An 18,018-nucleotide genomic window follows, 5' to 3' on the forward strand; every position below is an offset into this window, starting at 1 on the left:
ACTATAGTAAGAGACAAAGAAGGGCATTACAGAATAATAAAAGGATCAATCTAACAAGAGAACATAACCCTAGTAAACATTTATGCATCCAACATAGAAACACCTAAATATGTAAAACAAATGTTGACCCATATAAAGGCAGAAATTGACTCTGTGTGTGTGTGTGTTTGTGTGTTTGTGTGTGTGCGCAGTTACGGGATGTAAAGTACAGCATAAGGTGTATAGCCAATGGTATTATAATAGCTATGTATGATATCAGATGGGTAGTAGACTTGTTGGCGTTATCACTTGGTGAGGTGTGTGAATATCTAATCATTATGTTGTTTTGACACCTGAAACTTATAAAAAATAAAAAATAAAAATAATTGAGGTCCCAGAAATAAATTCACATGTATATGGGCAAGTAATTTTTGACAAAGCAGCCAAAAATGAAAGAAAGCCTCTTCAATAAATGGTGCTGGGAAAATTGGAAAGCAATGTATAAATAAATGAAACAAGACTGCTATTTGTCACCATACACAAAAACAAACTCAAAGTGGATCAAAGACCTAAATGTAAGACCTGAAACAATAAAATACTTTCAAGAAAACATAGGTACAAAACTAATGACCTTGGTCTTAGAGATAATTCTATGTATTTGACCTTAAAGGGGCAAGGGAAGTAAAATTAAAAATAAATGAATGGGCCTCTATCAAACTAAAAAGAAACCATCAACAAAACAAAGAGGCAGCCAAGTGTATGGAAGAAGATATTTGCAAAAAACACCTCTGATAAGGGGCTAGTATCCAAAATATATAAAGAATTCATACAACTCAACAACAAAAAAATAAACAGTCCAATTAAAAAATGGGCAGAGGACCTGAACAGACACTTCTCCCAAGAAGACATACAAACAGCCAACAGATATCTGAAAAGATGCTCAACTTCTCTAGCTACTGTGTTTCCCCAAAAATAAGACCTAGCTAGACAATCAGCTCTAATGCATCATTTGGAACAAAAATTAATATAAGACCTGGTCTTGTTTTACTATAATATAAGACCAGGTGTAATATAATATAATGTAATGTAATATAATATATAATAATAATATAATGTATATAATATAATATCCAGTCTTATTTTATATAATAAAATATAATATAATGTAATATAATATAATATAATATAATATAATATAATACAATACAATACAATACAATACAATACTGGGTCTTATGTTAATTTTTGCTCCAAAAGATGCGTTACAGCTGATTGTCCAGCTAGGTCTTTTTTTCGGGAAAACAGGGTATTAGGGAAATGCAAATCAAAACCACAATGAGATATCACCTAGAATAGCTATTGTCAATAAGACAAGAATTAACAAGTGTTGGATAGGCTGTGGAGAAAAGGGAACCCTCACACACTGCTGGTGGGAATGTAAATTGGTAATAGCCACTGTGGGAAAACATTCTGGAGGTTCCTCAAAAAAATTAAGAATAGAATTGCCCTATGACCCAGCAATCGCTCTTTTGGGTATCTACCCAATATATTTGAAAACATTTATTTGTGAAGATAGATGTACCCCTGTGTTGACTGCATCATTATTCATGGTGGCCAAAGCATGGGAACAACGAAAGTAACCTTCGATAGATGACTAAATAAAGATGTGGTACTTATATACAAGGGAATATTACTCAGCCCTAAGAGATGAAATACTGCCACTGCAACAACGTGGATGGATCTTTCGCATTCCATGAGAAATGAAATAAGTCAGGTGGAAAAAATCAAGAACCATATGATTTCACTCATATGGGGGATAAGAAACTGAAAGCAACAAACAAACAAGACAATAAATAAAAACTCATAGATACAGACAACAGTGTGGTGGTTAACCAGAGGGAAAGGAGGGTGGGAAGGAGGTAGAAATGGGTAAAAGGGGTCAAATATATGATGACAGAAGGAGACTTGATTTTGGGTGTTGAACACACAACGCAATATCCAGATGATATATTTTAGAATTGTACACTTGAAACCTATATAATTTTTTTAACCAATGTCACCCCAATAAATTTAATAAAATAAAAACGAAAGAACCTGGCTGAAGTTTCCACTGATCTGTTCTCTTCTTTTTTTTTTTGCTCCTGTGGCACACTGTGTTGAACTCTGAGGCAATGTATTGCAGTAATTTGTTTATTAAATTTTTAATGTTTATGGACAGGGACTATGATGTATTTCCATATATACTTATTACTTGTAAGTGTTTAGCATAAGACTACTAGGTATACAATAGGGATGTTGAATGAATTAATGAGTAACCAAATTAAGATCAATAAAACCTACATTCTGCTGTCAAGTAGCTCACTGCCTAGTGATTTATAAGTACAAATAATTTTCAAAAGTCATCAACAAACAATTACAACAAAGTGTGGTATAAGCTATTAAAACTCATGTTTTCAAGTAGGAAGTGATTAAATGCTGATACCTCAAGGGATTGTCTCTTGAGGATATATAATAATAAAATGACACAGAAAGTTTCATGGCATTCAGCCATATTTCTTTGAATTGAGACCTTATTGTAACATTCATAGTATTCAGAGTACTTTATAAAACATTTTTATTGACTCTAAAACTTTACCTGTCTTTTGTTTTGTCATTTTTTATGAGACCTCAACAAAAGTGAAGCAGGATTTATTAAATTTCTGGACACTTATTCGGCCAGCTAGGAGGCATGAGGATCATTGCTTATTTTTCTTTTCCTTTCTGAAACTGCTATGACAATTTCTATTATCTAATAAGATTTCACATGATTCTGGTCTCTGACTCTGTGTTTTATAATTAATTCACTAATTACAAGAAATAATAGCGTTTTTTTCCCTCTGTCTAAAATAATTTGAGGACATAATGCATTTTTAAGAACTTGGCCTATTACTTTTATAAACTCTCAGATTTAAAACTGCCATCGTGCCACGATTTTCTTCATTTAATAATGGAGCAAATTATTGTTGAAAACAGCCACCCCTTCTGACGTTGAAAGTTATAAATGACTGTGTGTCTTGCTTGGAATAGTCAACACTGTGAATATTAACTCTTTGATTCCAAGGACAGGATCTCTTTAATTGGTTTTCAAATCCTGTCTCTCAGAGCCCTAGAATTCTGAGGAGTATTTAAGGAACCGTGTGGGGGAAACTGAGGACTAGGTAGGCAGGCTGTTGGTACAGCTCTGCTGCTCTTCCTTCATCCTCCTCTCTTCATCAGATTAACTCCTGTTATCTGCTGGAGGGTTTGTTTGTTTGTTTGTTTGTTTGTTTTGGATAGTCTTTAAGAGGGGAAGAAAAAAACTTATTTTCTAAAGTACTTTGAAAAACATTGGTTCACTTGACGCATGTATTTAAGGAAATCACTTTTGCTGACAATTGAGGAAACTTATGAAAATGGAAAATGTACATTTCTTTCACTAACTGCTCTTTCCATGAGTCACCTATAGACACCTCAAAGGCATTGGGGAGAGCTATACATTTAAAAGTGCGAAGCAAGCAAAGTATCCTGTCTAGTTCGTATTCTATCAGAGACTTTACCACCTGGTATTTCTATTATCTGATTACAACATGTGGACCAGAGCCTGACTATATTTGGGGGCAGTGGGAGGTGGAAATTTGGGGAATGGTGAGAAAGAGAATTTTAATGCTTCTTAAGAACAAGGGAATGGGTTGCTGACCTTGCCAGTGTCATGGTGTTCACATCGTAATGCTAAGTACTTTCATGCCAGGAAGCGGAACCGTCAGGTCAGAGTTTTATAGATTTTGGCCAAAGGCTGTTCCAAGGGAAAAGTAAATGTTTAAAGGTGCTGACCATTGCCCTAACTTATTTCATTCTTTTCGTCCCATACTTCTCTCCCCTGCCCCAAATAGGGTTATCCTAGGTGCAAAATCCAGATCATTGCCATGGTAACCACACAAATAGAGCACCAAGAAGTGCTATTTGTTTTAATTCCATAGTGATGGAAAGAAAACTACTCATAGAGGTGCTTATAGGTGACCTAGAGGATGATACAAAAATATTGTCCATAAGAGATCGGTTGGAATGGACTTTGCCCATAAAATAATTTGTATCTTAGAAACAGACCCCAGGGAGTAACTGTGTCTTTTTAAACACATAAAAAGCTTGGCAATGTTGATTCAAAACACTATTTAAAAACTCAGTTTCAAAATTATGTTTTGGGGGGAAACTATTATTGTGAATTTAAAGGATGGATTATTTGCAGTAGATCTTGTAAAACATCCATTGCCATATGAGAAGAAGGTTTCAGGCAGTTTATCATAAATAGGTGAGTTTGGCAAGTACACACACGCACACACACACATACCCTGTTTTGGCTTCAGAAGAGAAATTCCAGGACTACATATAAAGGAATATTTAGCATTTGTAGAAAATGCTCCCAGATAAGTAGACATTTTATTAATACACATACTCGTATTAGTAAGAAACAGTTTAAGAATAGAGATTAATCATACCTGAAGCAAAGATAGTATTGGAGGTTATCAGATTTGTTGGACGTGGTTAGGGTTGGGGGTCTTAGCAAGTGGTTGAGAACGTCCCTCAGAAGGTTCTGACTCATCCTTTATTTCCCTGATTATATAAGGAGCATCATCTTCAGTAATGACAACCTCAAACTACTGTAGTAGCTACAATAGCTTCATTTCTAATTGTAAAAGCCATATGCATTCATAATTAAAATTGAGTTCAGTTCTACTACCAAAAAAATCTCTGTGCACACTTTGGTTCCATATTATATACAAAACACGTATATATAATACATGTTTATATTATGTGAATATGTGTATCAAAATTGGAATCAAACTATGCATATGGTTTTTGTAAACTGCTTTTTATTTCATTCATTTAACAATTCTTCATTGTGTGCCTGCCATAACCTAGGGATTTTCTATTCCATTAAATGTTCCTTGAAAGCACGACCTTTAATGACTTCTCAATTTCTATTATAGCATAATTTATGTAACTATGTCCTTATTGTTAGACATTTACATTGTTTCAGTTTTCTGCTATTATAAGTAATATTAAATCATTATTTTTTTACCTGTCTAATTCTTTCCTATTTTAATATGTCTGATTACTTCCTGAAGAAAAAGTCCAGTAAATGTAATTATATTTTAATAATCTTCCATTTAATGGCACTGTGTTTGGAGAAAACTGGATGAACTTAAGCTTTTATAGAGTACAAACAATAGGATATTTAGGAGAAATTTTAAGACACGGTTACTGTGATTGCCTTTTCAATAATCCAGCCTTTGGGATGGATGGAGTTTAAATGGCCTAGACTTTAACAACACTTTAATGTGGGTGTATCAAGTTTGTAATATAGTGCGATTGCCTAATATGTAACAGATATTTGTTATGACAGATGGTGCCATTGTACACTGAGTTATTCGTTTCTCATTACTGTTCTTGAGATAATCGCAACACCCAATTCTTATGCATAAAACAGCTTTTAGAGCCTAATCTCTCACACTCTTCTGGGTCATTGATGCTGTAAAAACATTTCACTGTACCGTGACCCCACTGAACAAAAGAAAAGGAAAAAAGAGAAAAAGAAAATTCCTACACCGTGCATACGTATTCCCTTCTGCTGTATGATAATCAACAAATTTTGCTGTTATTGAATTTCGAACTATGTATGGTATGTGATTCTTTTAGAAACAGTCTGCAGTAGCTAATGTCTATAAGGTGAAAGATAACCAATAGTTTTTTCCCCTTCTCTCCTCTTTCTTTTCCCCTCTCTCTGTGTGGGTCTGTATGTGGGCATGTGCGTGCGTGTGTGCATATGTGCACACATTCTCACATGTCTGTTTTTTCAAATATGCGATTTGGTTCATTTCAATCATTTGCAACATCCACAAATATTTGGTCAAAGTGTTTAATCTTCCCATGAAATGCTTCAGAGATTCGTCATACGAAATCATTGGTTTCTCTTTAGTGCTAAGTCATAGCAAATTATCATCATTTTTTAGGTTGATTTTGTAGAGTGTTAAATGCTATTTAAATTTCCCTGAGATATGAAGCCATTTATTTTTCTCCTAATCACTTAAAATAGCAAGAACTAATCAACTGGAGTTTTTCTCCTTTTTATGAATACACCAATCTACCCCTGACTCACGTGCATGTTTCTGCCTTTAGGTCAGTGGGAACTTTTCCCAGCAGTGTTTTCTTTTTTCCCCTTCATTCCTAATTTCTCTCAGGAACAAATGGCAGTATAGTTAAGCATTAGAAACTTGTTACTGAAGGTGCTAACCTAAACATCAGTGCCAGGATACGACTGAGACTTAATAGACTAATTAATTTGTCTACTGCACCCCTGACCTGGGAATTACGTACAATGGGCTATACTTAAGGAACTGGGAGTCTGGTATTCAAAGTGGAGAAATGCAACTTTGTGTGCTGTAGACATCAACATGCAATTAATACTGGGTTCTTTAAGAAAATAGATTTTGAAAATGGAACTTTATTCCATCACATGTTTTGAAAGTACGATGCTGCAAGATTCTGTGTGCCTTTTTTGTTTCAGTTTTCTTCTTATACATTTTATAGCAGCACTAAACAGAACCCTCACATTATTTGATCCAAATGTGCTGCTGACCTCAGAGAAGCTCAATTATGTAGAATACCACAGTTTCTGTATTAGCTATTCTAGTGTTCTCATAACCACAGTGACTCTTAGGAAAAAATAGGAACTTGAAGCTTGAATGACATTTTAAAAAATGTTTGCATTATGAATTCCTGGCTGTGGTATTCATGTTTCTTTCAGTAAGAAGATTAGTTTTATTTCCTCCTATATTCTTTTCCTCACTTCTCCTTCATTTTGGAGACAGTTTAAGTGTACTTCAAGGGCATTTAACATTTGACTGCCACTGAATTCATGGCAGTGGATAGAAACCGAATTGAATACATCTATTCATATGAGTTTGTCAATATATAGGGTTATGTATTTCTCTGGATCTTGTGAACTGGCAGCGGTACCAAATAAATGCTTTCCTGTTAGGATTTTATTTAGAACAGTTTTAATATTTTGGTAGTCTGTGGATTTGGAAGTGTTTATTAGACCACCAAATGTCTGTTGAGCATATGGCAGGTGCTTGCTGATAAAGCAGTGACCAAGACTGGGGGTTCCAGCTCTGCCGAGTCTTGTAGTCCAGCAGCAAAAGTCATACACAAAATGCAGTCGTCCCCCCCTGCTCCAAGGTTCCACTTTCCCTGGTTCCCGTCATTCGCAGGCAACCACAGTCCAAAAATATTAAATGGAAAATTCCAGAAATAAATAATTCATAAGTTTTACATTGTGTGCCATTCTGAGTAGTGTGATGTGAGTCATCCCTTTGTCCGGAGTATCCACACGGTCTACGCTACCCACCCTGTCGTCACTTAGGAACCATTTCAGTTATCAAGGAGAGAGAGACCACATTCATGTAACTTTTATTCTAGTGTATTTTTATGATTGTTGTATGATATTGTTAGTAATTTTTGATAATCTCTGTGCCTAATTTATAAATTGAAATTTATCATAAGTGTGTTTGTATAGGAAAAACATAATATGTGCATATGTGTGTATGTGTGTGTGTGTGTACACATATCCACACACATCTTATATAGAGAGAGCGTTCAGGCATTCACTGGGGGGAGGCTCTTAGAACATATCCCCCGTAGGTAAGGGGGGATATTATAAAAACAAAGAGTAATTATAACTCAAGACAAGGCTGCTTGTTTTTTACGCAACTAAATGGGAAAAGGATAGAGAGTGAGATGTTGTATTAGCCACAATATTTAGGGGGTAGCTTTCAGGGAGGATGTATTAGTGCTGCGAACTAAATGATGAGGTAGTAGCCTTTGCGTAGGTGCTATTCTCATTCAGTTAATGGCAGTCACTTCATGTGAAGGAATATGCAAGATATCATATACTTCTCAGTATAGGCATAATGCATGGATACCAAAAGGATATTAGCGGGATGAACAAAATAAATACAGAGGGTGCCGAAAAAATATATACGCATTTTAAGAAATGAAAAAACTGTATTAAAATTGTAATACTCAGTATATAGCAATAACAAAAGATGAATACGAGTCATGTGTATACATTTTTTTTTGGCACCCCCGGTTGATATTGGCATATGATTTAAGGGGAAATTACTATCTTTCTAAAGTTATGTTGCCTCCAATAGTGGAGTGAATGAAAGATTGAGGTTTTATATGCATTTTTTTGTTCTTATTAAAATGTAATGTGAGCCTCACATTGAATTTTTCTCTATTAGTTATGTATTATTTCTTTTATTTTATAGGTTTCAGCGTGGTCAAGAGAGTGCATGTATCTGAAGTGGGTGTACCTTGTATGAATCATCAAGAGCATCGTACGCTACAAATACCAGCAGTATATTTATCTGGTTGGTATTCTGAATCAAGTCAGATTTGGCATGATAGAAATTAAATGATTGATAGTACACCTCATAGACATTAAATGATTGATATTAAGGGAAAAACCATAAAATGATTTTGTGTGTTAACTTACATTGAGGCAATTCACCATATGTCTAACCAGGTCACATAAAAAGTTAGTTAAGGTGTTAAAGCAGTAATTTGAATTCCTGTGGTGGGGGTGAAGGGGAGAGGTACTAGTGAACCTAAGAAGTCAAATGGCATAGAGGCCAAACAGAAAGAGTGACTGTAGACTTTATTTATTGCCTTCAAGTGAATGTTATTTGTACCCATTTTCAAAAGAAAACCTGATGAACTGGTCTGTTTGCAGCCCCTTCACTTTGACAGGTTGGGGGTGGGCAGGGGAGATGGAATTCTGTTATCTCTGAACACTTAGTGTTTGAAAGACAGTCCAAGATCAGTAGCTAGATAAACTTAGTTTCCAGTTGAGGCTTTAAAATATTGACCTGTTTCTTCTTGTTTATGCATTGGGAACTGCGGTTTCACAGATAGAAAAAATATTTCATTCCCGAACTAAGAATGAATTTGGCTTTCAGTAAAGATTCATGTTAAATGTTGATTGTGCTCAGAGTTCTTTCTTTGGTTCTTCTCTCTACTCATTCAATTTAATTCTGTTCATCCACATCTACGCTTTCAATTATTATGATTCCATTCCCAGCATCCCTTAGCTCAGATGCTCATCATTTCTCTGGTATACTGTAAAATAGCTTCCTAACATCCTGTCCACTTTTCCCCTCTTGAAACTGCCTACCATTTCATCAGCAGAAGGGATATCTAATCCTCTCTCTCTCCTTTCAATGACCTGCAAAGCCTCCAAGATTGCATTCTGTGGCATACAAGGCCACCATCTTCCTCAAATTCTTGCCTTCCTTTCTTTCTAACCTTGTCAATTGTCAGTACCCTTTCAATACCTATATTCATAGTCTGTGCATTTTCTATACTTCTTCAGTTCATCTGCTTGCTCATTCATTCTTGGTTCTGTTCCTTTGCGTTTGCTGTTCCTCGTTTCTTGAGTGCCATTCCTACCTCTTGTTTACTTGGGAAATTTGTGTTTATCCTTCATGATTCTATTTAAAGAAACATTTTTTTCTCTGTGATACTTTTCCTGGCAGAGGTAGGTACTTCCTTTCTGTCCTCCTGCAGTGCCTTGAATGCACCTCTGATTTGATTCTTAATATGTATGTTGAAATATTTCCATGGCTTTCTTACAGTGCTCTGTAAACCCTTTATTGTAGATACTGCCTTCTTCTTTTTAACTCTTTATCCCCATCCATCAGTACATTAACTAGTAGGGATTCAATTGTTATGTGTTCAATGACTAAATGATATCTGCTTTGTGTTTAGCACCATGATATTTATAGTGGAAGAAAAATTATAAGAATATGATTTAATTCCTCTTCTGTATAAGGCTGTAATTTTATTTGGTGGACAGGACTTAAACACATGAAATAATTAGGGGACACAAGATAAAGCATAGCATACAAATGAAGTATTTATATGTTAAAAGTTTAATAGATATACATACACATACATTCATACAGGTACAAACATACCTATATATGGTGGGTGGAGGAAGGCAAAGATCAAATTTAAGTACGAGATAGGTTTCATAAACTAGGTAAGTGTTTAATGAGATAGTGAGGGAGTAAATCTTAGTAAATCTTATATAGATTTAATGTAAAGGCAGATGTTGATCATTTTCATTTGTAAAGGGCCAAAAATCAAATAGGGGAAATTAGAACAGTGAATGAAAGTAGAGGTGGATAGTGGGTATGTGTTGGAAAGAGATTAATTCATATGAAGTGAAATCTGCACTGAATAATTAAGTCCTAAATGCAATAATTAAATGGAATGATTGACAATTAGGGAATTTTATAGTGGCAGTGACTGGGTTCTAAACAATAGTTGTAAATGGTATTTATTGGGATGCAAGATGTTATGGCTAGAACACTATTCACCCTCTCCGGGAAAACAACAACAAAACCCAAATGAAAAAAAATACAAACAAGCCAGATTCATTAATTTGCAGGTGAAGAGTGAAAAAGGGTTTAAATTGAGCTGGGTATGACTGCCTGATGGAAAAGAAACCGTTTTCCTGGGGAATCAAAAAAGAGAAAACTGGTTGGAGTGTGCAGGAATTTCCAAACTGAGCAAGTAATTAAGTCTACAAAGACTGCAATCTATAGCCACAATATTCAGCTATACATTCCTCATTGGCCTATTAGTTCCCTGAGTGTATAGAAGATAATACTGACTCAGTCTAGGATATGTGAGGCAGACAGAAAATTTTGGGAACCTACAATCCTGTTTTCCCTCAAGACCCGAGGTCCCTAGCTGGGAATTTCCTTTGTACTTCCTATAATATTTTTAGGTGTGTTTTGTATATGACATCCAGAGTTTTCAGCTGCACTAGTGGGAGAAATAGGAAAAAGTACTTGTACTCCATTTCAGTCCAGAATCATTTAGATTTTTAAAAGTCTATTTTTGGTCCTTAGAATATAGGATTAAAGCATGTTGAGTTGATAGCTTTTAAAACATAGGGAGATAGTGATTTTAAAATGCGGTGGATTCTGAGAACTACAGAAAATAACTATAATAATAGCTATATTTACCATATACCAAACCCTTTTTAGAAGCACATTATAATTTCCACAATACCCTATTTCTATGACAACCCTATTTGGAAGGGAAGCTAGGGCAAAGTAAGGTTTTTGAGCTTTGCCCAAGACCCCAGACAATCTGATTCCATATTCTGAACTCTTAATTACTATGTTCCCTCTACCATTTGACAAGTAAAAAAACTTTTATGACTCTGACATTCTAAATTGGGAGTCACCAACTTTCAGCAAATGATTAAGGAAATTGATGATGGAACCAGAGGCCTAAGAGAATTCTGTATGGGAGCCAAAAAGAACTATAACTACAAATTTAAGTTTTTCCCACATTTTTCTCCTTTGCTCTAGAATTAATTTTATAGCTTCTATAATTAAGGAGTAACCCAATACTATGAGTTAAAGCTAGGGTAATAACTAAACTTTTCAACATAAAATTAATAGTTCTTGACAATATGGTGGTCTGTGATATTATTAGGTTGTTATGAAAACTTAAAAATTATATTTTGAAAGTGGGCTTGAGTGACCATTGTACTTGCATATTTGGAAATTTTCCTAGACAAATGCAGTATGAGTTTATGCTTGATTTTGTCAAGTTTGTAAAATTCATAAACTTTGTTACTTAAAGTCAGGTCCAAAGGAAACTGATAACTAACATTTGATGTCTAGCCGTACCTTTCTCATTTTCTCACAAGTCCTTGATAGAAGCAATCACGTGAAGGTGGCATATTACTAACACAATTTTGTAATATGTGGCAAAATAAATCTGTTGTTATTGTACAGTGTTTAGGGTTAGTAGTTATATTTTCGGATTTTCATAGGTTGATGTAATTTTTCCAGATTTACCTAGGAAAATGTCTTGTTTTGGTTTGAGACATTAAAAAAAAAAATCATTTTAGGATTCCTTTGCCACAATTGAAGGAAGCCAACACTCATGAAAGTACGTGGTGAATTTCAACAGTATTTTAGTTGGTGTGGTCAATACTTCAGCATAAATTGTTTGTTTTGAGTCAGATGCTGTTACAAATTAATCTGACATTCCCCCCTCCCCCCCCCGTTTTTTTTTGTCTAGGAACTGGGTTAACAATACTAATGCACTTGAGGGTTATTATGATGATGATGATGTAAAAATCAATCATTTATGAAAGAATGAGAATTGTTCAAGATACAATTAGACACTGGATCTGGTTAATTTTTCCATCTGATTTCTTATAAATTCAAGCTTTTCCAATATTGCTTATGAAATTTTCAACATGTCATAGTCTCTGTGGATAAATTTCTTTTTATTAAAATTTATTGGGGTGACAATGGTTAGTAAAATTACATAGGCTTCATGTGTACAATTCTGTAATACATCATCTATATATCACATTATGTGTTCACCACCCAGAGTCAGTTCTCCTTCCATCACCATATATTTGACCCTCTTTACCCTCTTTTATCCCCCCTTATTTCCTTAGCCTCTGGTAACCACTAAACTGTTGTCTGTGTTTATGAGTTTTTGTTTCTGGATAAAAAGTTTTATAGTCTTACTAGAGCTTTAAGTTCTTAAAGATTCTTTTTGTTTTTTATCACAATTGTTGAACATGTGAAGGAATAATGTTTGCCTAGTTGCTAGTAATTGCAGGTTTTGAAATTATTTTTAACCTGCAGTTATTTTTAAACTGCAATTTATTTTGTATCAACCTATTATATATGTGTGTGTATGTATATATACACAGGTATATGTGTATACCTGTGTATATATACATACATATACATGTACACACACATACACACACGAGGTTGGACAACTAAGTTCTCGAACTTTCCACCTTGCACTTACACTGTACAACTATATATGTGTGTGTGTGTGTGTGTGTGTGTGTGTGTGTGTGTATATATATATAGTCTGACTTAGTATGAGGCTGCTAGATTGCTAGCTAACTTAGATTATTATTCAGTTCAGCATTTTTTTTATCGTCAGCTATGCACTAAGGCCACTGTAACTGCATTAATTTGTTCTCCTTTATGCTGAATTGAATATATTACCAAGCTCTGTTACTTCATACTCTGTTGGTATCCAGAACTCACTGCTAAAGTTCATTCTCACTTTCACAATCCTCTTCAAGGCTTTCATCCTGAATGACGGGTGTTTGACACAGACTTTTAACTGATTTCTCTGTTTCTGGTTTTCCCAACCCCTTGCATAAAGTTGCTCTGAATTTTGAGGCACATGATGTAGATACATTATAAGGATGCGGTAAATGCTTACTGATTAGTTAGAAATGAGTTCTCAGAGGTAGAAAGTCAGATACTTCACTTTAATGTTGGGACTTTTAATGATGAAGCCATATTTCTTTCTTTTTTTTTTTTTTTTTTTCCTGTGTGGTGATAAATCCTGTAAATTTCAGCTAGGTTCTTTCTTCACATACTTTCTACATTTTAGTTGTAAAAATTGAACACTTGCTGTCGTATAGTTGATTAAAAAAAAAAAGCTGGTTACTTACTTTGAGTGAGTAAACATTTAGTAGTTAAAAATAACAAAGGTAAAAATAATTTTCTTTAGAGATATTTTCTATTTTTAGTTGTAAAAGATATTTAGACAATTGAAAGGATAAAAATGATTATGAAAGTTAGTAGGTGGTAAGGGCAACATAAACAAATGAAAGAAAAATGAGCATTTTTATAGGACTTAATCACATATCTGTGAGATTGTTGAATTGGTAACAATTTATTTTGGGGGAGCTTATTCTAAATGGGTTGTCCTGTGTTTTCAAGAAGAAAAATAAAATGCTAAGCTTATTCTAGTTGGTTGCTTTTTCATCAGTCTTTCAATGAACTTAAAATTGTTGATGCTGAAAACTGCAGTGAAAGTTGTGTGAACAGTACTTTACTTCTATTGTTTTATGTTTCAAATATCACTCATCTATTTCCAACAGGTGTTCTGCCAGCTGTGCCCCAAACGTTTCGAATGATTTAGAATCTATTTCCACACTTACCTTGTATTGTGGCTATTTACTGTAAAAGACGTTCTCTAATTACATACTTTTTTGGCACAGTGAAAGACCAGGAGACAGAAAAGTGAGTCTAATGGGAGGTGTTCCTGCGTGTTGTTATTGCTTCCGATGAAGGGAGACGTGGGAAGACTAGGATTGTTTTGCATGTAGCGCTGGTGCTAATAAATGGATTCTTTTAATCTTGTATATTTTGGCATGCATATTTATGTTGTGGCAAGAAAGAATTTAAATGGAGTCAGAATAATTTTATTTTCACAGCTGCTTAAAGATACAATGTAAGAGTTTGAATTCTCAGAAATTTTCAATCTCTGTGGCCTATTAAAATAGAGGAAAAGAGCTTCTATTTTGCCTCTTTGATGAAGAAGTAAAACATGTGTAAGGTCTTTTCTATCTGTAAAATTACCTGGTTAGTGATCGATCATACAGTTGGGAACATGTAGGAAATTTTATGAATATATCGCACTTTTCTCAAGATGTTAGACTTTAGAACTTCGGAATATTTATGTTTCATGCTACTGAAAAAACCATTCTTTGTTTACTTATTGTTAATCAACCAAATAAACCAGTCTCAATAGGCAGTAAATTAAACAAAGCCGTTTCCCTTGCCAATAAGTAGGTTTTGCCTTCAGCTATAAATAATCATGATTGAAACATCTCATTTTCAATCTGTAGTTACATGTAACGGATACCATGTTTGAATGTCATCTTATAGCTGATATCAAATTTAACTATTGCTGTCACTTTACGGCATACCATTATTGGATTGAATTCTAGCCTCAGAGTGCAACTTCAAATATAAGCAGGTGTTAAGAAATGTTGCCTTAGAATTGCAGGCATAAAAAACAGTATGTCCATGCAGATTAAATGGTTTTATTTGCAACCTTGATAATGTGTTTACATGTTATGGACGGAATAAAAGTGACCAGGAGCTGGGAAAATATCTAATACTTTCTCCACTTATATATGGTACTGTAGTATAGAACTGCTATGATCTAAGGCACTGTGATATCCTCAGTCATCAAACCTTCCACCATTAAAATTTGACTTTTCCTATTCATTAGAAAACAACCAGACCTCTCCATTCCAAAGAATATGCCAGGATAGGTAAGCTAGCATGGGGGTGGGAAGAGCTGGGTGTGGAGTTAGCTTGGGTGTGAATTCTCGCACTTCCATACTCTACTTATCCATTCCTTTGGGTCTTCAGGATAATAATCATACTTACTACACAGGTTTGTTTGAGAGTTAAATGAATTAATATGCTTTGGACAGTGCCCAGCACCAAGCAAGTATGGCTTAGCTGTCATCATTCCGATGCTTGGTCCTCCGATACCTAACTATAGGTTGAGAAATACTGTTGTAGGAAAGTGAAACTTCATACATCATCATTTCTCATGGCCTTCATTTTAAAGTTAAGGAAACTGAAATTGAATGCCATTAATTGATTTGTTGATGATTAAATAATCTTAGTGGTAGATTTGGGACTAGAATTTTGGCCTTTTTCAATGTTCTGCATCTGTTCTGTTTCTATCTCGAGAGTGTTCAAATAATTTTATAGTTATAATTTACATATTTGATCAAAATTTCTCTTTGCTCTAATATAGAATTTCACTAAAATAGTTAAAATAGTGCAGACGTATCGAGTGGAAACTTTTCAATATTCATCTATTTTTAAAATCACTTTAAAAAATCTCAATTGGAAAATGATTTGTATGTTTTGTTCTAAAAGAATGCTAAAACAAAGATGCCAGCCTCCTCTTCTCCATCTCTTCAGTTTCTGCCAGAGTCTGAAACTACTTAACATTCTTTGCCATTACAAATGATGGCAGGTTTTAATACGTAAGTTAAGCTCTTAGAATTAATAACGTATTATTGCTTTGCCTTTCTCTGAAGACCAGGATCGAATTCACTGCACTTCCTAAGTCAATATGTATAATAACTAAAGGGAAGAAGTTTTATTTGTTTAGATAACCTTGTATAGTTTCCTTCAAGGGCCTAATGATTTATATTGTAATTTTTGGAAAGCTTTGTGGTTCACAATAGGGTATCAGACAGTGAGATGGTGATATTGGTACTTTTTGGGTAGTTCCAGTGGTAAGTGAGGCTTCCTGAAGGCAGAACTCCTAAAGAGGCCCTGATTACATGCCCTCAGTGATTTTTTTTCTTTTAAATGAACTTTTTGCCTTATTGTAATGCTACCATAATGTTTATGCTGCAACCTGTATACCTGCATTGACTGGAGAGATTGAATGGCTTGGCTGTCTGGGACATGTAATCCATTCCAGCCTTTTTCCGTGACATCATTATTATAACAGACTTCTTTGAGAGTATGAACAGCAGCTGCGCACTTTTGTGAGTTTTACATTATGAATCATAACAACCTTTCCAGGTCTATACAAGTGATAGGGCAGCTTGATGCTTAACAAATGAAGCCAAACTCTGAGCTGTGAAACTGTTAACAGAGCTAGTAATGACATGGGCCCCATGTATGGAACATTTCATAACATAACGGGGGGAAACGGGGACGACTGTCATTTAGCACATTGACTAAAATGTTTCTCTTTACCTCTTCCTCAGTGTAACTTCAGCGAATCAATGTAGAATTGCAATATGTGTCAATAACTGGAGCATATCTTCAGTTGAATTTTATTTTGAAATTCCAGCATATGAGTGTTCCATTTTCCAGCCTTTATATAGAAGAACAAGAATTCTTGTTCCATGAAGATCAAAAATAAAAATGCTTACTCTTAATATAAAAGTAAGAATCTAATATGATGTTGGGGAAAAAATTGTCCTGACAAGTATTAAGATTATTTATGTATAGGAAAATAGATATTTGTTTCTAATCTGCATAATAGTAAAGCAACAATAATGATTTTTTTGCAGAGAAATTTATTTAACTGTTATAGGTCTACCTGAATAGTTCTTTACACATTGTGCCTCATCAGACATTTCCTTCTTGAATACTGATTCATTATTGTGATTCGTAGTGACAAACTATGTGCTTTCCATATGTTTGTTTTCTCTAGTTAAAAAAAAAAGCAACAGACTAATATCTTTGAAATAATGCCTTTTCCTGGAATGTTTAAAGTTCTGCAGAGTATTTTAAACAAGAGATATCAAAATTCCTGAGATGGGAAAATTTTCATAAGACTATCTTTTATAATTCCCTATTTCATTATAAATACAGACTTTTAGAATAACAGTGACCTCACAAATATTTATGTACAATCCTTGCTAAAAGTAGTGAGTATTCCATGGAATATTAGTGAATGTATTTGTCTCTTATGAATCTCTTAGCAACAAACTAATTTTTTAGATCATTATTGTCATCACTACTTTTTTTGAATGGGGATTAGTTGCTTCCTGTTTAGCAATGTAAGAACAAAAACTGTTTATTTTTCTTTTTCAGATTCCTAGTGAAAATGAAACAACAATTGTTTGGGGCTTTTAAAAATATCAAATCTTGGATTCATCAGGGAATTGTAATTCTAAACTTCTATCAATTTTGCTATTGTTTTCATATATCACTTAGTTTGAAGTGAGGGTTTTTGGGTGAGGCATCTAATACACAGAAGAAAAAATGGCTCTTATAGTTTCTTACAGAAGGCATCGGGACAAATTTGAAATAAACTACATAAAATTAATTTTTTAGTAGTAAGAATTGAACCTATAGTATGTATTGTTTAGAGTAGCCTAGAATTATGAATTATAAATTACGAATTTATAGTTTTTAGCTCCAATCACTAAATTACTTCATCCAGTTAAGCAATAAAACCAACATCAAATAAATATAATGTTCTGTTTCAAATGCTGTATTTTGAGACGAGAACTCATAGTTTATGTCACGATATTTAAAAGGGCAAATTCAAAGGAAGGGCCTGAGTTTGGCAGAAAAGATGTGAGGTCATAATCTTTGTATCTTTATGATT

The 18,018-nt window shown here is 34.3% G+C and overlaps 1 protein-coding gene across 2 annotated transcripts in view; it reads left to right on the forward strand.

The window, feature by feature from the left end:
- Nucleotides 1-18,018, forward strand: part of BMPR1B (bone morphogenetic protein receptor type 1B) — a 368,245-nt gene that overhangs the window by 157,189 nt on the left and 193,038 nt on the right. For both annotated transcript variants that reach the window (XM_081056909.1, XM_081056908.1), the window contains exon 2: nt 8,325-8,426. Coding sequence is in view for 1 of the 2 variants with exons in the window: in XM_081056908.1 (XP_080913034.1) it covers nt 8,375-8,426 (52 nt within the window). In the remaining variant the exon portion in view is untranslated. The remainder of the gene's footprint in view (nt 1-8,324; nt 8,427-18,018) is intronic.

Source organism: Rhinolophus hipposideros (assembly GCF_964194185.1).
Source record: "Rhinolophus hipposideros genome assembly, chromosome: 1".
Classification (NCBI taxonomy): domain Eukaryota; kingdom Metazoa; phylum Chordata; class Mammalia; order Chiroptera; family Rhinolophidae; genus Rhinolophus; species Rhinolophus hipposideros.